Raw genomic sequence first — 21294 nt, forward strand, 5'->3', positions numbered from 1 at the left:
ACCAGTGCTCAGTGTGACACTCGAGGAAGTGGTGTTATTTAACTCAACATGCTGCGGTCTGTTGGTCACAAAGTCCAGTGTTCAATTACACAGAACGGTGTCGATGCCAAGGTCACTAAGTTTAGTGATCACCTTGGAGAGGATGACTGTATTGGACGGCGAACTGAAATCATCAAACAGCATTCTTGTATATGTGTTGTTGTTGTCCAGTTGTGTTAATATGGTGTGCAGTGCTAAAGCAGACAGTCTCCTCAGTGCATGCATGTTGTAGGTATTTACAGCAGGACTCTGTCAGTTTTATTTAACAGTTAACAAGCTTATACTGCATCGACCCGTTCATCATGTTAACAATTTTTATTCACATTTTGCATGCTTTATAAGTCTGAGAGTAGCTTGCATGTTAAACACATGGCAAAAACTGCCATGATCAAGATCAAGTCTGCTTCTAAAATGTTTAGCATTCTTGTCTAACCTTTTTTTGCCAGTAGTTGTTCCATTCACCTGATCAGCCACAGGAAAAAAGGTGTACACTATTTTGATTTACATGTGTACACAAATGATTTTATTTGGTTTAAGTCATATATAGGGCTGCTTGTAATTGTAGCTAAATTTTAAATAAATAAATAAATGGTTTATGAGGCAAAAGTCCATTATGAAGAGTAATGTACAGTGATTCTGCAGTAGAAATGAAGTCTCTAACAAAAGCACCAGCATTAAATCAGTTGCAAATGAATGCTCTCTTTTTCTCATGAGGCCTGGCTACGTAATGTGCTAATATATAATCAAGCAAGACCGCGATAATCAACTAAAGATGTCTGATGCAAGCTTTTGCTTTTTTTTTTCCTGGTTATAAATAAGGGTTATATGGGAATGGTACAATAGCGCAATAGATTTTGTATGATGAAATGTAAATGTACTTTCATTAAAAAGTGCTGTATGAATTGGGACTGCCGATATGATATGGATATGTCACTATAACTTTATATATCGTTTCATAATAATAATAAAAAAAATACCAACATATTGGAAGCAGCTGATTTGGAGATAGTTTAAATTCGTAAAACTTTTTTTTTTATACTTATTTATTTTTTGTTTTTCTTCTTTTTCATGTTAATTAATATCTGTCATATTTAGCAATTTTTAAATGCAGCTCTACAATTTTACTGGCAGCGATTTTATGTTTGGGCCTTCATCAGATTAGCACAACAGAGAAAGAGGTTCATTTCCTGGCTTAACATCTGGAGAAAGAAACACATTACAAGCATGAGCATCAGCTAAACTGACATGTTCCCTCCATGTCATGCTCAAGGAAAAAATACCTCTCTTTTTATATTTTATTTTTTTCTTACTTTAGGAAGCACTGACCTCATAAAGCTTGAAGGACTGTATTCATGATGGCTAATGAAAGTTTTCTAACAGATCGACTCACGAGGCTACGCCCCACTCCAGTGTGGTCCTCAAATAAGCTCTTTCCCTCCTCTTATACAGAGAGAACGGGCTCATTAGATCCCTGAAAGCCGAATAAGTAGCTTGGTTCGAACCTGAAGCCGTGTTTTACTAATGTAGCACTACTGTTATCCAGGTGTAGAGGGTCATTTAGCTCTCGTCCCTGGTTCTGTCTTCCTCGTGCAGATTAAATAAACACTTACGGCAGAGCGAGCGATGTGATTGGGGTGTTTGGATAGGATGATCTTGTCTGTTTGAATCTGGGCTCCGGGCCTCACAAACCAGAGGCATGTCCAAGCAAAACACGCTCGGGCTGCCTCGTCACACTACATTAACACTGCAGCATTACCGTGTGCCAACAGTACAGTGCTGTAGTGGTCTGTGTGATGGGCGTTACAGCTGACTGATGAGCACTGTTCGAATAATATTTGGTTTGGTTTTGGGAGAGAATAGAAAAGAGCGCTTCCTGGAATGACTTTATGTTGAAGAAAAGGTGCAAAACAGAAGATATAATAGGATCTTTGACAACATGTCCATTCAGGTAGACACACACAAGCGGTGTTTGTGTGTGGTATGTAATCTTTCAGGACACATGCATGGTATGATGGATTCACATGGGACTGAAATCTCAGAGATACTCCAGTAATAACAAATTGTCCAGCCTTCCAACGACAAAAAACCCGAACCCAACCTGAATAGAGCTTTTGAGGAAACGTTATGAACTGGAAATGGAAATCTGCACTTTATTTATTTTGAATTTTTATTTTGAATATTTTGCTGCTTGAAAAATTTATAGCTAATAAACCTTCATGTCCTAATCTCTCTCTCTCTCTCTCTCGGATGTCTTAGTGCTGGCAGACAACCTGAAGTCGAACCCAGGCATCAAGTGGCAGTACTTCAGCTCAGAGGAGGGCATCTTCACTGTGTTCCCCGCTCACAAGTTCCACTGCAAAAGCACATACGAGCACAGGAGCAGGTGCAGAAAACACACACTCACACAGTCAGACACTCGCATGACCACAGTGACTCAGTGAAAGTCTGAGAGTACATTACCTATCAACAGATCTCAGTAAAAAGCCACATAGATTTGGAAAAAAGCCTGTCAAGTAATATTTTTTACTGCCAGGATCCTTATATCGCTCTCACACAGGCTTGCTTGGGCGCAGAATTGCAAAGCCTCAGTCTTTATTTGTTTTGCATTTAGACCACTTAACTGAACGAAACCTAAGACAAATGCTCTCCATATGCTTGAATAATCACTTGGATCACATCACACTTTCCCTCATAAAAGCACTCTCCCGCTCATTTTGGGAGACTTTCCAACATAATTGAATAGTTTTTCAGCTACATTGCCCAGATTAAGAACTATAGTTTGGTGGGAATCAAAACCACACCAAGATGTTTTTCCCCTATTTTTTATTTTTTTTTCCTTCTCTCAGCATATTATTCATTTAATCATCTTAGAGCATATTACTCAGAAACTACGCTAAAACTAATAGCAAGGGTCTGAAGTGAGAAAGGAGAAGTCTGGGATGGCCAAGAGTCCATAAGTCATTGTGCGGTTGAAGAGGAATTCCACAGATCTGCTTATAGATTTTTAATATTCAGTTTGACCATGCAGATAAATATAATGGAGTTTCCACAGTATAGCGCCAGGGTCCCAGGTTTGATCCTGAGCTCTTTCACATGTTCTTCCAGTGTCATCATGAATTTCCTGTCAGTTTCCATCCACCTCCAGAAAACGTGCGATGGTGACTATAAAATGGTGTAAATGTGTGTGTACTTGGGTCATAGTATGGCTTGGAGTCCAGTTCCTGGGTGGTTTCCTACCACACACCCAGGATAGACTCCAGCTTGGAATAAACTAGATGAATAAATTAAACAAGTTTAGTGATGTCTATTACTGCAAGATGCTATTCTTTGCAAAAACAAACAAACACAAGTTTCTTTCTAATAATCTGTTACCGAGCGAGTTAACGCTTCAACTTAATATACCCCAGTTCAGGCGAGTTGATGGTTCTCATATCAGGGATCAATACTTCCGGCTAGAATCAAGCTCCAACATTAAAAAAGAATGGTTTCCTCATTATTCCCCACAAATAAATCTTCTGAATAAATGGTCTAGTTCAGCCGTTTTAGGAACTCCAGTCTCCTGGGACAGGAGGGTGATGGAAAGTGAGTCACACGGACCTGGGGCCATGGCAGGATGGAAAATGAGTCATTTTGTATTTACAACAATATTACAGCGTATAGAAAGTTCATTGAGACTCGGACAACCCAAACAAGCGTAATCATGTCTGCACGAACACCCGTTTTCTAAATAAAGGTGAAAAAACAAGCTTCATTAGGGTGAAAAAGGAATACTATTTTTCTTTTTCTTTATTGGGTTCTCTGAGATCCTTGGGTTTCATAGTTCTTTAATCAGGTTTTAAATGAAACAATGCTGAATGGAAATGCAGCTTTTATGGTGGGATTTGTTTTGTACTTCTTATGAAATTCCTCACTTTTTCTGCTGCCTTTTTAGAGAGTGCTTATTGAGGAAGGCAAAGCATTTATTCATTTTTATAGACAACAACAGGCTTGAGGTTCAGCAGTAAACACAGAGAATGCATCTTTTATAAAAGTCAGCCTTTCAGCCTCATGTTGTACAGTCCAGAAATGTCAAACCAGCCATTTAAAAAAAACAAAAAAAACAAAAAAACAAGCAGCAAATGAAATGTCTTACAGATTTTCACGCCATTCCTCTGTAATAAATACACAGAAAACATGGCAGCATGGTGTCCAGCAGGTCCACTGGGGTTTGCTGTCTTGTGTGCCAGGGGCAGAGTTTGATCCTTAGGAAGTTGTAAACTTTATTGTTTGTTTTAAACGTCTCTGTGCATTCGGCTGGAATGCAGAGTTTCTTCAGTAAAGGCCACAAAGAATCATCTGAGCCATGTGTGGGATTTTTATGCCTTTGTAGCTCTTCTTGGCTCTTTTTCTATTGTTTCCTGCTCATTCTTTTCAGACTGCATTCTATTATATGAATAAATAATAAGCATGACTTTTTGGAGCAAACAATCTTTAATGGATACGCATGCAAGCACACATCTTAAATGCCTACATTGTTGGGGCAGTAATGTACTTTTATACACCTGGGCTATTTTCTCAGTTGCTTTTTTCCAGTTTGCTCTGAGCGCTTGCTAAGATTACCTTTCAGATTTTTCCAGGGAGTGATCCTGAGAACAGGTCCCAGGTCAGTAGTCTGGGATTCGCTTCCTTTCACATCAAGTGTAGAAGTTATTCAGTTCAATTTTATTTATATAGCGCTTTTATCAATGGGCATTGTCTCAAAGCAGCTTTACAGAACATAAGAAGCATAGTACAAAAATCCAAGATGAATGTTAGACAAAATCATCCCTTATCTGTGATTGGATCTGTGACTTGCCACGTTATTTCCTGTTTCTGTGATACGGCAGAAAGCACTGGATACAAGTGATCATTAAAACTAGACCAGAGAGATTCCTGCTTGCTGGAATGGCATAAATCTAGGAAGCACTGTACTTTGTTCCTGATACCAGAGTGCTGTGGATAAACCTAAACTGTGTCCCAAATGATGTACTACACACTACACATCTACAATATGTACTTTATACTGTACCGTTTAGCTTCTGTCCATTTAAGACATACTGTCTAGCATCTCAGACAGGACACAAATGGAGACTAGAAGAATAATCTGTTTCCCTGTCCACAGCAAATGACGTCAGACACACGTAATGCGACTCCGCTAGCTTTAGCAGAATACTGTGGATTACAATGTGGGATAATTTAAAAGACTTTTGTCCAAGATATCAGGTATCTTAGTTTTTCCCTAGTTCAGTAGTCCCACCTTAGTGCCTGGTAGCCCCACCCTTCTTCTGAAATGTAAGCAAAGCTGCGAGCATTTAGTTCATGAAGTGTCTAACATTCCACACAAAGTGGCATAGAATAGTGCAAAACTGTGCCATTTGGGATGCAGCTCTAGTGTCTACCACATGCAGGCCTGTGTGCACAAAAGTGTTGTATGGAATTGCACAATTGATCCGCAGTCATGAAGCAAATCTATGTGAAAGCAAATAAGCCCCACCCCAAAACAAGATCAGAATCCATCTCGAGTATGGCCTAACGACTAAAATATGGAGAGAGCATCACAAAAATGAAACCTAGCAGAGCGATCACAGGGTTTTGTTCATGACAGCGTTCATAGAAATAACATTTAACTGAACTGTACAAAGGTAAGAGCACACGATTACTCCACTCTTAGTCCAGATTGGGTTTTTAAGTGGCTTGATCCTCTCTCTCTCTCTCTCTCTCTCTCGCTCTCTCATTCTTTCTTTAATTATTTCTCAGCCACTGAAGGACTCTTCTCAGTGGACTGAAACTGTCTCTGGTTGTATGACTCTTTTAAAGCTGACTGTGTGTGTGTTTCTTGTCAGGCCCGTGTATGTGACAGCCGTGAGGCCTCAGTCGAAGCATGTGGTGGTGCTCATCGACCACGGCGCCTCCGTCAGCGAGACGCAGCTCCAGATCGCCCGAGACGCCGCTCTAGTCATCCTCAACTCCATCGATGAACACGATAAAGTACAGAACACAGCACACCCAGCATGTGTTAACAACAAAATAGTTCAGATGTAAAATACAGAATAATTCAGATGTTATAAATGGTTGTTAAAATGTTATTTGGAAATGACGCACATCCTAGTTAGCTGGCTAGTTAAGTAAACCCTGTTAGTAAACTAGCCTGTATTTATTTGCAGATGGACATGAATAGGACTTTAAGTATCAACATATTATCAGCTCATTAGTTCAGACCTAGTTAGATTAGCACTTACACTTTGTCATTAATATTTTTTTCTGATCAATTTAAAGGATTACATAATCTTGAATAATGTTTATAAGAGTACTAAGGAAGTCTAGTTCTAGTTTACATGGAATAATGTACCCTTTAAAGTTGTCTTGAACATTTGAGATCCTGTTTTTGCTTTATTAAGAGATCAAATATGTTTGCATCTCTCGTTCTCTAAATCTGACCCGGACGGTCTTTTTTTGTCCTCTGTAGATCTCCGTCTTGACGGTGGCTGATGCAGTTCGCTCCTGCTCCTTGGATCAGTGCTACAAGAGCTTCCTGTCTCCTGCCACCAGTGAGACCAAGCGCAAGATGAGCACCTTCATTAACAGCATCAAGTCGTCAGACAGTGCAACCCAGCATGCTATGGGCTTCCAGAAAGCCTTTCAGCTCCTGAGGAACACCAGCAGCATGGGCAGACCCCACAGCACTAAGACACATGGTACAGTAAGAACCTGAGAAATCTGAATTGTGAACCTCTTACCGCTTTAGTAATGTTTTCATATTTTCTCTGTCTCTCACACAGACACTGATATGGTTATAATCTACCTGTCGTCGGGCGTCACCTCTCGAGACTCCTCAGAGCACGAGAAGAGAGCCACTCTAAACGTGGTTAAAGAGGAGAATCGGCACCTCAACAACTCCGTAATGATCCTCACCTATGCTCTTATCAACGGTAACACACTCTCCAGCCTTTTCTTATCCTCCATCGTGACTTGGATTTTACCTGCACGTTCATCTCAGTCACTGATGAGTGTATTTGTGTATGCATGCATCTACACGCTCTCAGTTCTGTCAAATGTTTCTCTCCGTCCTCACCCTTTCATCTCTCCGTCTCCGTGTGTGTGTGTGTGTGTGTGTGTGTGTATCATAAGAAAGCCCTCTCCTTTTGTCCCCCTCACCTGGCTCGCTGTCTCTGCATGCATTAGCCTGTTATTAACATACATTAGCTGGGCATGAGGAGAATTAAAATGCAGGATGTCTGAAGGAAGAAAGAGAAAAGCAGCAGAACACATCAAAGAGCACTCGGTGACATGAAAGAGTGCAGAGGGCTTTTTGTGTCGTAGATGACAGAAATATGATTGGACTTGATTAGCATGGTTGTGTACGAAGAGCAGAATTGTGCTGTAACTGACTGGAGCACTCATGAGAGGATTCCAACCCCATTGAAACAGAATGATGGCTTGGAAAAGATTAAATCAGACATTTGGAAGGAATAAGATTCTAAAAAGTCAGCCCATACTTCACACTGTATCGAAGTTATTTATTACATTAGATCCAGAATCTCTTTACATTAGCCTCTTTATTAAAAGTGAACTCTTTTTCCGCAGATGCAGGTTTTACAGCTGGCCTGTTAGTAGCTATAGGATTATTAATCCCAAATAAATTCACTATGAGGTTTGATTAGTTACAAAATTTCCAGTATTAATGCCCTATAGTTTATTATTCAGAGATGCAAATATCCTGGGTTTAGCCACAGCATTGACTTTTTTACAGCAGGAAAACCATCAGAAATGCTATTTTTTGTTTGTTTTTGTTTTAGCTAAATTAGCCATCAATCTAATCAGGCAAGGGGAATGGTCTCACATCTGCTGCTGGTATTGGTTATTTTAGTTTCGTGGTAACTTTGTGGAGAAATTTGATCAGTATATTTGTGAGCCTCAGTCTCGTGAGGAAACCGTTGAGTGGGTCTGTCATCTGCTTTGCTCTCAGGTTGCTGACGACGTTGGATTTTTGTGTCAGCAATGTGTCAGAGACATAAGAATTTGAGGATCGGTGATGATGATTTTAATAAACATTTCATGTTTCTCGCACACAGAGGGAGTAACAGGTCTGAAGGAGTTGGCGTTTATGCGCGATCTGGCAGAGCAGAACTCTGCGAAGTACAGCGTTTCGGATCGTACCACACTCCCTGTGGTGAAGGGCAGCATGATGGTGCTGAACCAGCTCAGTAACCTGGAGACCAGCGTGGGCCGTTTCTACATCAACCTACCAAACCGCATGATCGACGTGGCCGCCTTCAGCCTGCCGTACGCTGATCAGATGGGCGATGGTGAGTTAGGACACAACCTGTACTGTGTCTCATTTATATCAGTTAAACTCTTTGAATCACACACACGCATTAATGTAGGAGTAGCCGTCTAAGCATTTTTCAGTCATATGTTTAACCCTCAAATTCAAATGTCAGATCATGAGTATATGGGAATCCCTATAGTGTTGGGATGTCCAGTGTTTTCCAGAAAATTCCAGGGTGGGTGCAGGTTTTTGTTCCAACCATGTTTGTTGAAATGATTAAACAGGTGGAATAAAGTGTGGCTTCTGCTTAATTGGGATGAAAACCTGCACCCACACTGGCTTTGCGAATAAGATCGGACATCGCTATCCTAGTGTCCTGGAGCCGCATTCATGGGTCATTTAGTCCACTTGAGAATAAGTTGTCATTTGCATTGGGGTTGTTGGGTCAAGCTGATTGACCCTTCGTGTTGACCCTGGATTTTGCGCATTAAAAATGACTCCAGTGCTCTGATGCCTCAGTGTCTTCCCAGTGTTCATTACTGCTTTTATTTAATAACTAACATGATAAGAAGAACTGTTTAATTTCTTTTCTTTTTTAAAAATTTCCCGCAGGCTTCATTATGACAGTCAGCCGACCGTGCTACTTCGGGAACCTTCTGCTTGGAGTTGTGGGAGTGGACGTGAACCTCGCTTATATCCTCGAGGACGTCACCTACTACCAGGACTCTCTGGCCTCATACACCTTCCTCATAGATAACAAAGGTACGAGCAGTGATCTGGTAGGATCAGGGCTTTTTGCAGCAGGTTTTGTGGTAACTTTTACAACATGATGCAGCAGTATTACCTCCAGAGCCACTAATTTGGAAGCATCAACCCTGTCAGACATCCTTCAGTGGAACAGCTTTAATCTTTAAAATGGCTTACCTGCAGCTGACCCTCACTCAACGGTCTGTTAGATCAATTGAACAGTCCATTAGAGGAAATCATCTGTTGCAAAATTCCAGGCTTTTTGCCAAAGTGGCTTCCTTTGCAGTGTTTATTTAAGGAATATAACACAATAGGGTGTGCTGTTATAGAAAATAAGCAGCGACAGCGTGCTGCGATGGTGCCCTACATGACTTACCACCCCAAAGCTTATTTTCTTCTAACAGCGTGTCCGAAAATGTTCTATGATACATATACCACAGCACTAACAGTTTCATTTATGAAATAATGAGACATGATTCTTTTTAGCACTTACATGTTTTTTTTCTGGTCCATAATTCCTGTTATTATATTCATACTCATCTATTTGTAAGCTGTTACCATTACCAGAACATTAGTATAACTCTGATTTGACTGCACTGTCGTGAGAGCTGCTGTTATAGGAAATGAATCAACATCTTCTGACCAATCAGAATTGTGGATTTAACAGCACTGTGGTTTAAGAACCTCATTTAGATGTCTGCTACTCTGCTGCAGTTGGTAGTTGAAGCATCTAGTCTTTATGGCAGGCTTGATCTCAATTCTTTATTTGGAATAATCAACGTTCCTTAATCAACGTATTTCCAGTTAAGGTTTAGTTTATGTTTCCAGTAAATGAAATAACAAGCACTAGTTCATAAATGAGCAAAACATGAGTGGTGCTTATTAGAGTTCAATCTCATTTCCATTAATGAGGCCGAGCGTATGATCTCTCGAGAAACTGAAGCTCGGCTCTCCAGGTGAGAGGATGCTGCACCTGCCATCTCCAGCTGCTCACTAAATACACAGTAAACCATAGCCAGGGCACAGCATTGAGGATTAAAAGCCCCTTGATCCGGGGGCCGTGTTGCAATCTAACGCTGTCAAAATTCAAGGTTTCTTGCTTTGAGTTCCAAGAAGAAACGTGCAGAAAGATTTATACATACAACCGAAATTACACTTCAGGAAGCAGAGCTAGTTGTTTACTATGCAACCAAGCGTATGTCCTAACATGAATAGAATAATTACGGCATAACTGAATGCAAATTATATAGAAGTCACAAGATAATGACTGTATGATGAATGTCTGTAGTTTTACTGGTTGAACCTCTTATGACATTTCAAGTATGAGTAGATAAGAGTAGACAGGAGAGACCCGAGAATAACGAAATGAATTGACTCATTAAACTTGTGAAGGAGAAATGATGCAAGATGTGAAAGAAGAATTTTGACCTGATAAATCCTCAGCCTCAGCCTGATGAGCCGGTAAAAAAAAATAAGTGGCTGGGACTGTGGTCAAAAAAGGAGTTTATTATTCAGTACTGAAGTATTATTTTTGCCGTTGCTTGGTGCACATCTGGTGGAGGAACTAGAATGACACTAGATTTTTGTGTGGTAATGTTTTTTTCTCTCTGCCTTTTTAGTTAGGAATGTTGACACCTTGGTGTAAAATAAGGCAATAAAGAAACCTGTAAGAACATTGGCAAAATAACGGGGTGGCAGTGTGAGCTATAACCGAAATCCTCAGGCAACACATTTTGTCTTGAATGCAGAGATGATTTCTTACTAGAATACTGTTTAATAGATTTTACTAAAATTTGTGTCTAGGTAATGAACTTTTGGTTAACGCATGTAATACTTTTGTCAGGTTTCACCCTCATGCACCCGTCTTTGACTCGTCCGTACCTGATGACCGAAGCCCCTCTACACACAGACATCATCCACTATGAGAATATCCCTGGATTTGCTGCCGTTCGCCAGAACATCCTCAGGTGAATGCCTGCTTCATTGCGGTTGACACCATGATGAAACATTTTGTAACGTAGCTTTCAAAAGGTGGCGGGGAGCCATTTTATAGAAGGCTATAGGATGATTAATGACACTTATTGTTCTCTGTCAGTTTGCCTCTGGGAAGCCAGGTGATCTCTGTACCCATCAACTCGTCTCTGTCCTGGCACGTGAACCGCCTGCGTGACCCGAGCCGAGACGCCTACAACGTCAGCTACGCTTGGAAACTGGTACTGGCACCACTGTCAACACTGTCTTCTTAAATCCATGCAGTTCTACTTTAATTTACATTATGTGAAAATCCAGGCAGGTTAGGGGAAGAAACCATGGAGTTTCAGCTCAATCCTCAAGCTTTCCCACATATTTACATTTGAGAACTTTTCTCAACATGCCCTTTTCCCACTAGGCTCCAGCTTTATTTATGGCTCAGTCTGTGCATTTCAGTCAGTTAACCTAAATTGGTAGGCTTGGTAATAATATAAATCTTCAGCCATGTCTACTTATCTCAGCCGTCCAACGGTGTCGTCATGAGCAATAAAAAACAACCTGTACTGTTCTTGGTGCTCTACCAGCTAATACTAACTCTTCTCTTACAGGATTTTGGCTTGATCGTATGCATAGACCTTGACCTATTTGTGCTAGCACGAGGATATGTTTTTTGATGGAAACTATGACGCACTTCTATAAGTCGGACTGAATAACGACGTCTGCCAAATGACATAAATGGACATTTAAGTGAGGCATAAAATGGAAACATATTTCAGCTGCTACGCTTTCTGGAAGGCTGTGCCTAACACTTACCTTATTAACTCTGTCTTCATCCACCAAGTGTTTCGTATAAAGGAGAAGAATGGCAAAGATTTGCGTCTTCGTGCCAGAACACATTTATCAGACGAGGTGGCTGTATTATGAGCTTCAGTGTTTTTAATTCTGGCTCATAAAACACTTTTTTTTATTTTGAAAGTAATCATGTTTGCCAGTAAAGTGACTTTAGATCTTCTGAGCTAGTGTGTGTGATCTCGGTGTGTGTGTGTGTGTGTACCGCTGTCTGTAAATGCAGTAGCGTATAATAGGATACTTAATATTAGTTCATCTGACCTAACTTTTCCCTTTGGTGCCAACACTCCAGGCAACACTTTGTAGCATTGATATCAGATTTTACATAAACATCAAAAGAATTTTATTCCCTCCCACACTCTCCTCAATGCTTTTGGTCTGTTTCTGTGTAGGTGCAGGACACGTCGTTCATCCTGTGCATAGTGTACGTTCAGCCCGAGATCCCGGTGAAGCAGCTGAAGAACCTGAACACAGCCCCCAGCAGTAAGCTCTTGTACCACCGACTCGACCTGCTGGGCCAACCCAGCTCCTGCCTCCACTTCAAACAGCTGGCTACCGTCGGTAAGCAGCCTGAGAGCTGAAACCACACCGTTACCATGATGCACTTGGAATTCAGCCAGACACCAAACTCTGACACTAAACACCGATTCTGTGCGTGAAAGTGGTGTACGGTGAAGGCTCATGTGGTTTTGATTTCTTTACAACAAATGAGTGATTAATTTAATCGTGTAGAACAGTTGAATGTTATTACACAGATGGGTTACGCAACACTGGTGCAACACAAGTTCTGTATCAACTAACATTTACTCATGTACAGAATAAGACATGGCAGGACATTGTGTTATGAGACAAATAAGCAACAACAAGGTGGCATGATCATCATTCATCATCACCATAATGTAATATTGTCTTGTAAAAGCACGACCCCAAAGTGTTTTTCTTCCACTTATACAACTAGCAATTTGCTAATAATTTTATTTTTTAAAGAACATCATACTTTTTTTTTTTTTTTATTTAGTAAATTGTGTAACATCCAGCAAAACATGTAATCATTTATTTTATAGCAGTTGTAAACAGTTGTTTCATCACCAGCCTCTCTCTTTCTCTTGCCTGAAGTCAATTAATGTTACTTACGAGGCAGTGACACTGGGAACTCCTGCCATAAATGTTCAGTCATCTTACAGAAAACTGTACTGTATTAATGATTAGATGCTGTTATTTAACAAAATGTAATATTATGTGGAGTATAATGAGAAGGAAAGTTCCATGTCAGATCTTGGCATAATAATATAATCACATATTTACATTATTTTCTCCACAGAGAGCCCAACCGTGATGTTATCAGCCGGGAGTTTCTCGTCTCCTTACGAGCACCTGAGTCAGCCTGAGACCAAGCGCATGGTGGAGCACTACACGGCCTACCTGAGTGATAACACACGCCTCATAGCCAACCCCGGCCTGAAGGTACACATACACACTACCTCCTGACTGACACACACACTTCAGAGCCAACCTGAAGGTACACACACACATTCTTAGTTACACATCACTTTCTGCTGAGTGACAACACACACGCTATATTACCGAAACCAGGCCTGCAGGTACACAAACACACACAATATAATGTGTTTGATGAACTGGAGAAAGGTTTAGATGAAATAGTCTGGGACTGTATTTGTATGTTTGCATGACACATGGAATGCGGTTGCTTTTTATAATTGCAATAATAACTTGCTTTACAAACACCAGAGCGTGATGATACATGCCTCATAGCCAACCCAGGCCTGAAGAAAAGCACACACCCCACGCCCGAGTTGCACAGACCAATGTATGCTATTAGCCGCATACAAACTCGAAATTTGCGACATAGGTGTGTCCCTGGAACAGTGGATGCCACTAAGCACTAAGTGCTCAGTTTTGGTAGAGTTAGCGATTTAACTATACATAGCATTTTTGTGGTCTGGTTTCTGCAGCTTTATAAATACAGTCCGGCTTTTTAAAATTAATTCAGGGGAAATAAAAGTGAATCAATCAAATTTTGTTTGTGTTTAGTCCGTATTGTGTACCCGCCTCTGAGTTGGTTGCTTGCAAACAAGCTAACTTAACAACTATAAAAGGTGCAGCATAAACTAGCATTGTCAGCGAATCCAGCCTCCTGACTTGACTGAGTGTATACCTCTGACTCTTTTTATTTAATGTTTTATAGTCAAAGCGGAAGGAATTAAATACAATTTTGTGGCTTCATCCTTTTGAAGTTTGCACCTCCTTAATTTTGGATCATTTGCACTGCAATAAAAAAAAAAAAAAAAAAAGCTCCTCAGGTGTCAGTAGAGCCAGAAGAGTTGTGTTACTGGACAGTGGTCAGTTTTGTTCAGCAAGAAACATGAAGCCACCAGTTGTGGTGAATTTCTGCCAAATAAACATTGCAGTGGTAACTCAGACTGGCTAACACGCTAATGATGTGTTCTAAACTCAGACCTGAACACTCAAACACTTGGACCTTCTCCCTGTTTTCTTCTCTTTCTTCTAATAATTGACCAGATTTGATCAAAACCTGGTTGAACCCAATTCTCACTCTTTTTTTTTTCTCCCTTTCTTCTTAGTCGTCAGTTAGGAACGATGTGATGGCAACCAGTCACGTGACAGACGAATGGCTGAGTCTCATGGAGCTGAGCAGCTTGAACTGCTACATTGTGCGCCGTTACATAGCAACGCCCAATGGGGTGCTGCGGATTTACCCCGGCTCGCTGATGGACAAAGCCTTTGACCCCACTAGGAGACAATGGTGAGATTAGGGCCTGAGGGCACAGGTCTTCGTGCTCTAACACAACACCAAAAGCCTTCTAGACTCCCTGGGTGCTGGTGATGAACAGCAGATTAAAGACTTTGGACTGCTTTTAACGCAGCTGTGAACCTGAGGGTTTTAGTTTCACACAGTTTTAATCATTCTGATTCACCCGTGTCCAGTGCTGATTGCAGGGCATTAATATAATGAGTCAAAGCATGGAAGCCATTTTTAATTTGTTTGACTCTTTTGCTTTAATAGGTATCTGCATGCCGTGGCCAATCCCGGTTTGATCACTTTTACTGGACCGTACCTGGACGTTGGTGGAGCAGGCTATGTGGTCACCATCAGCCACACCATCCACGCCTCGAGGTCAGGAAATGCATCACTTATAGAGAATGTGAAAGCATGTAAGCTCGGAATCGGGACAAATTTTTATAGGCCACGAGATGTTCCCAGATTCAGAATTGAATGTGACAGATGCTCTCTGATGCATTGTAAAAATAGAAATGTAGGAAGATTTTGGATTTTCCACTGACATGATGTCAGCTTTAATGTCTGAGTCAGAATGTTTGGCTTTGGGTGCGAGTCATTTGGTCCAACATTTGTTGCACTTGTGTGATCTGTTGGTCGTCCAAAACAAACCCACTTAATCCCACGTGTGGGTTAAAAGCTTGTTATATTTATGTAGGATTATGATGAAATTGGCAGTATTTTATATCATGTGTAAATAATGATTATATTAGATGTTTCCCCTTTCCCCTTCACTACTTCCCCCTCCACTACGCCTCATCCTGAGGCACCAACCTTCAAAGTGAAGTGGTGGTAGCATCATACAGTGTGGGTAGTTTTGTTCATCCTTGGGTACATCATTTTTCAACCAAATATTGACCCCAGGGGTTTAGCATCTTCCAGTGTTGGATATTTTCAACAATGAATTATTAAAGCCGAGTTTCCTAACCCAGGTGTATAATGCTCGATCCCTTTCTCACCTTCAATGTCTTTCCTCTTGCATCTAGCTCTCAGATGGCTCCAGGCTATGCAGTAGCAGTAATGGGCATCGACTTTACCCTACGCTATTTCTATAAAGTCCTGCTGGATCTGCTGCCCATCTGCAACCAGGACAAGGGAAATAAAATCCGGTAAGCCTGTCCCAGCTGCTTTCATCATCTCTCTCTCCCTCCGTCTCTTTCACACTGCCAAAATCCGGCTCTCTGCCTCTCTGAGAGCTCCAGGAAAATGGCCAAAGGCTCTTTAAAACTTTTTATATGAATCTAATCAGATTTGTGTCTATTTGAAAAGCAGCAGTTCACATTTTTTTAGCTGAAATGTGTGAGGGGAGAAGGAAGCATGATTGAGGTTAAAAAAAAGTGAGCTGGAAAAAAAAAGCAGATGAAAACTAGTGGATAAAGTGTAAGGAATAATTACTAGAGTAGTGTTTAAAGGAGAGAGAGATGTGAGGTTGTGAGAAACACAAAAGGAGATAAGCTGATTATGAGCACATTCCAGACACATCCTGTTTTGTTCGGTGCCAGCGCTCTCCTCTCCTCTCCTCTCCTCTCTCTCTCTCTCTGTCTTTCTCTACCTCTTTTTTTCCCCCTCCTAAATGTTTGCACACTCCCCTGCCCCCTTCTTACTCCATACCCCCTTCTCTCGTACTCTCTCTCTCTCTCTCTTTCTCTCTCTCTCTCTCTCTCTCTCTCTCTCTCTCTCTCTCTCTCTCTTTCTCTCTCTCTCTCTCTCTCTCTTTTGCTCTCTCTTTCGTGCTCTCTCTCTCTCTGTCAGTCTGTCGGTCTCTCTCTCACTCACGCTTTCTTTATTTCTCTCTCTCTCACTCGCGCTTTCTCTCTCTCTCTCTCTCTGTCTTTTTTTCTGTCTCTCTATTTCTGTCTGTCTCTGTCTCTCTCTTTCTCTCTGTTTCTCTCTATTTTTTATGTCTTTCTCTCTCTTTCTGTCTGTCTTTCTCTCACGTTCACTCTCACTCTCATGCTTTCTCTATTTCTATGTCTCTATGTCTCTCTCTCTCTATCTGTCTCTTTCTCTCTCTCTCTTTCTCTCTCTCTCTCTCTCTCTCTCTCTGTCTGTCTGTTTCTCTCTCTCACTCACGCTCTCTCTCTCTCTGTCTTTTTTCTGTCTCTCTATTTCTATCTGTCTCTCTCATTCTCTGTTTCTCTCTATTTTTTGTCTGTCTTTCTCTCTCTTTCTGTCTGTCTCTGTCTGTCTGTCTCTCTCTCACTTTCAGTCCCACTCTCATGCTTTCTCTATTTCTATCTGTCTCTCTCATTCTCTGTTTCTCTCTATTTTTTGTCTGTCTTTCTCTCTCTTTCTGTCTGTCTCTGTCTGTCTGTCTCTCTCTCACTTTCAGTCCCACTCTCATGCTTTCTCTATTTCTATCTGTCTCTCTCTCTCTCTCTCTCTCTCTATCTGTCTCTTTCTGTCTCTCTCTCTCTCATGCTCTCAGAACTCAGAAGGGGTCAGGCCTCAGTGTTCTTAGTGTTCTGAGTGCCAGAGCCATTAAACAGGATTAGCTGAGTGGAATGGCCCAGTGCGGCATGCACAATAGTGAGGACTATTCTGAGCTGCCTCATGGATCTGAACTTTTCTAAAGAAACTGGAACACACCCCTTGCACTCGGGCCTTTGGACACTTGCATTCCTTCCTTTTTAGTATGTCCATGAGCCTAATGTTTTCACAATACACTCTATTATACCTTCTCTAGTAAAAATGCTCCATTGTAAGCTGCTTTCACCACTTTTGGCACCGACAGCTTTCTGAACGGAAAATGGACTCTCATATGATCCCATTGTTGTATATATCAGTATTCTATCAGAAAACAGAAATCCACACCAGTTTTATAAAGTGCAGGAATCTTCTAGAAAAATACATTTTGTTTTGATTCTCATTGCACTAGATCCACTTTTATGTCATATCGATCTCGCCTTCTCTTGACTGTCAGATGTTGTGTTTCTCTCACTGTGTGTGTAGGTGTTTTATTATGGAGGACAGAGGCTACCTGGTGGCCCACCCCACCTTGATTGACCCTAAAGGTCACGCTCCAGCAGAACAGCAGCACATCACACACAAGGTAACCTTCACACACTGCTGCTCAGAAGTCAGATGAGTTCACAAGATGCAGTCTTGGCTGTGTTCCGGGAATGAGGATAAGTGCATACATGTTGAGATATTTATAACTGTTTTCTTCCTTCCCTGCGTGATTTGCAAGGAAAGACTGAAAGCTGATTGTCCTATTTTGCAGGAGCCGCTGGTGGCAAACGATATCCTCAACCACCCGAACTTTGTGAAGAAGAAGCTGTGTAACAGTTTCAGTGATCGCACCGTGCAGCGCTTCTACAAGTTCAACACTAGCATTGTGGTGAGTGCAGACACTTCTGTGCATTTCTTTGGTGCGCTTGCATTGCTGCAACAACAAACCACTGCACAGTGCAAGAATGAAGTGCTAATGCATTAGCTATAAGCTTAATTATTATAGAATTATTATATTATTTCCCCCAAATCATGCAAGTAAGTGGATTACATGGACTACATTACCCCTAGGAGTGAGTGAATGTATATGTAAATGAGTGTATGAACGTGTGAGAATGTTTATGTAAATGTGTGTGTGAGTGAATGGGTGTGTGAGATTGGGTGAGTGAGTGTGTGGGAGAGTGAATGGTATATGTGAATGTTAGAGTGTGTGTGTGTGAGAGGGAGAGTGAATGTATATGTGAGTGTGTGTGTGACAGAGAGAGAGGGAGAGTGAATGTATATGTGAGTGTGTGTGTGAGAGAGAGAGGGAGAGTGAATGTATATGTGAGTGTGTGTGTGTGTGACAGAGAGAGAGGGAGAGTGAATGTATATGTGAGTGTGTGTGTGAGAGAGAGAGAGAGAGAGAGAGGGAGAGTGAATGTATATGTGAGTGTGTGTGTGTGTGACAGAGAGAGAGGGAGAGTGAATGTATATGTGAGTGTGTGTGTGAGAGAGAGAGAGAGAGGGAGAGTGAATGTATATGTGAGTGTGTGTGTGTGAGAGAGAGGGAGAGAGAGAGAGGGAGAGTGAATGGTATATGTGAATGTGAGAGTGTGTGTGTGAGAGGGAGAGTGAATGTATATGTGAGTGTGTGAGAGAGAGAGAGAGAGAGAGAGGGAGAGTGAATGGTACAGTGAGGGAAAAAATGATTTGATCCCCTGCTGATTTTGTACGTTTGCCCACTGACAAAGAAATGATCAGTCTGTAATTTTAATGGTAGGTGTATCTGAACAGTGAGAGGCAGAATAACAACAAAAAAATCCAGAAAAATACATTTCAGAAAAGTTATATATTGATTTGCATTTTATTGAGTGAAATAAGTATTTGACCCCTTTGCATGACTTAGTACTTGGTGGCAAACCCTTGTTGGCAATCACAGACGTCAGACATTTCTTGTAGTTGACCACCAGGTTTGCATACATCTCACATCTCAAGGAATTTGGGCCCACTCCTCTTTGCAGGTCCTCTCCAAGTCATTAAGGTTTTGTGGCTGACCCTTCTGCTCCCTCCACAGATTTTCTATGGGATTAAGGTCTGGAGACTGGCTAGACCACTACAGGACCTTAATGTGCTTCTTTTTGAACCACTCCTTTGTTGCCTTGGCCGTGTGTTTTGGGTCATTGTCAGGCTGGAATATTCATCCACGACCCATTTTCAATGCCCTGGCTGAGGGAAGGAGGTTCTCATCCAAGATTTAACGGTACATGGCTCCGTCCATCGTCCCTTTGATGCGGTGCAGTTGTCCTGTCACTTGGGGATGGTGTACTTGGGGTCATAGGCAGCATTCCTCCTCCTCCAAACAGGGCGAGTTGAGTTGATGCCAAAGAGCTGGATTTAGGTCTCATTTGACCACAACACTTTCACCCAGTTCTCCTCTGAATCATTCAGATGTTCACTGGCAGACTTCAGATGAGCCTGTACATGTGCTTTCTTTAGCAGGGGGACCTTGCGGGCGCTACTGGATTTCAGTCTTTATCAATTGTTTTCTTGGTGACTATGGTCCCAGCTGCCTTGAGATCATTGACAAAGTCCTCCAGTGTAATTCTGGGCTGATTCCTCGCCGTTCTCATGATCATTGAAACTCCATGAGGTGAGATCTTGCATGGAGCCCCAGACCGAGGAAGATTGACAGTTCTTTTGTGTTTCTTCCATTTGGGAATAATCGCACCAACTGTTATCACCTTCTCACCAAGCTCTTGGCGATGGTCTTGTAGCTCATTCCAGCCTTGTGTAGGTCTACAATCTTGTCCCTGACATCCATGGACAGCTCTTTGGTCTTGGCCATGATGGAGAGTTTGGAATCTGATTGATTGCTTCCTTCTGTGGACAGGTGTCTTTCATACAGGTAACAAGCTGAGATTAAGGGCACTCCCCGAGAGTGCTCCTACTGTAATCTCAGCTCCTTACCTGTATAAAAGACACCTGGGAGCCAGAAATCTTTCTGACTGATAAGGGATCAAATACTTATTTCACTCAATAAAATGCAAATCAATGTAGAACTTTTCTGAAATGTGTTTTTCTGGATTTTTTTTGTTGTTATTCTGCCTCTCACTGTTCAAATAAACCTACCATTAAAATTACAGACTGACCATTTCTTTGTCAGTGGGCAAATGTACAAAATCAGCAGGGGATCAAATACTTTTTTCCCTCACTGTATATGTGAATGTGAGAGAGAGGGTGAGTGAATGTATATGTGAATGTAAGAGTCTGTTTGAGTGTGTGACGGAGGGAGAGTGAATGTATATGTGTGTGTGTGTGTGAGAGTAGGTGAGAGAGAGAGTGCATGTATATGTGAATGTGAACGTGTGTGAGAATGTATATGTCTGTGTGTCCGTGTGTGAGTGTAAATGTGTGAATGCTCTTTGTCCAGTCCACTTCATGTCCAGTGTTCTGGGATAGGCTCTGAATTCTCTGCCACCTTGACCAGTATAAAGTTCTTACTGAAAGCGAATGTGAAATTCAGTACATTTGCTGGGGTTTTTGTTTTTGTTTGTTTTTTCGGTTTGTTTTTCATCTGTATGGCTGCACACATTTTTCCACACATTGTTTCTGCTGTTGATTTAAATTCTGTTCTTGAGTAGTAATAGTAGAGGAAATAATGAAGGCTAATCTGTCGCAGCTGAACGTTTTTACCCAGTAATGCAGTCCTCTCAGCACAGCACACTCACACTCTGTTACACTTCTGTCTAGTAGCACCATCTGGTGGCACTCAGCATGAGTTGTCGATAATTATTTTAGCCCTTTCTCATACAGGTATGCACTCTCATTTGCTTAGCAGAATTATGAGATGTATGAATCATTTTAACATTTACTTGACCCCGATATGTAAATATTGTGGTACTGACACTGATTGATGTGTGATTTCCAGGGCGATCTGACGAACCTGGTTCACGGCAGTCACTGCTCAAAGTACAGACTCACTCGTATTCCAGGAACCAACGCGTTCGCAGGCATCGTGAACGAGACGTGCGATTCGCTGGCCTTCTGTGCGTGCAGCACTGTGGATCGCCTCTGCTTAAACTGCCACAGGTACATTTTCCCTCCTGCTTGAATAAGTGCTTCTACATTATTATCCATTTATAATACAGAT

At 41.5% G+C, this 21294-nt stretch overlaps 1 protein-coding gene across 1 annotated transcript in view; it reads left to right on the plus strand.

Annotated features, from left to right (window-relative positions):
- Positions 1-21294, plus strand: part of cachd1 (cache domain containing 1) — an 83358-nt gene that overhangs the window by 53716 nt on the left and 8348 nt on the right. Inside the window, exons 5-20 of the mRNA XM_058403515.1 lie at positions 2296-2422; positions 5901-6045; positions 6524-6752; positions 6837-6986; positions 8130-8363; positions 8939-9088; positions 10917-11040; positions 11169-11286; positions 12286-12454; positions 13215-13357; positions 14497-14678; positions 14940-15050; positions 15698-15820; positions 17664-17763; positions 17935-18051; positions 21073-21233. Of these exons, the coding sequence (XP_058259498.1) occupies positions 2296-2422; positions 5901-6045; positions 6524-6752; positions 6837-6986; positions 8130-8363; positions 8939-9088; positions 10917-11040; positions 11169-11286; positions 12286-12454; positions 13215-13357; positions 14497-14678; positions 14940-15050; positions 15698-15820; positions 17664-17763; positions 17935-18051; positions 21073-21233 (2383 nt within the window). The remainder of the gene's footprint in view (positions 1-2295; positions 2423-5900; positions 6046-6523; positions 6753-6836; positions 6987-8129; positions 8364-8938; positions 9089-10916; positions 11041-11168; positions 11287-12285; positions 12455-13214; positions 13358-14496; positions 14679-14939; positions 15051-15697; positions 15821-17663; positions 17764-17934; positions 18052-21072; positions 21234-21294) is intronic.

Source organism: Hemibagrus wyckioides, linkage group LG11, assembly GCF_019097595.1.
Source record: "Hemibagrus wyckioides isolate EC202008001 linkage group LG11, SWU_Hwy_1.0, whole genome shotgun sequence".
In the NCBI taxonomy this organism is placed as follows: Eukaryota; Metazoa; Chordata; class Actinopteri; order Siluriformes; family Bagridae; genus Hemibagrus; species Hemibagrus wyckioides.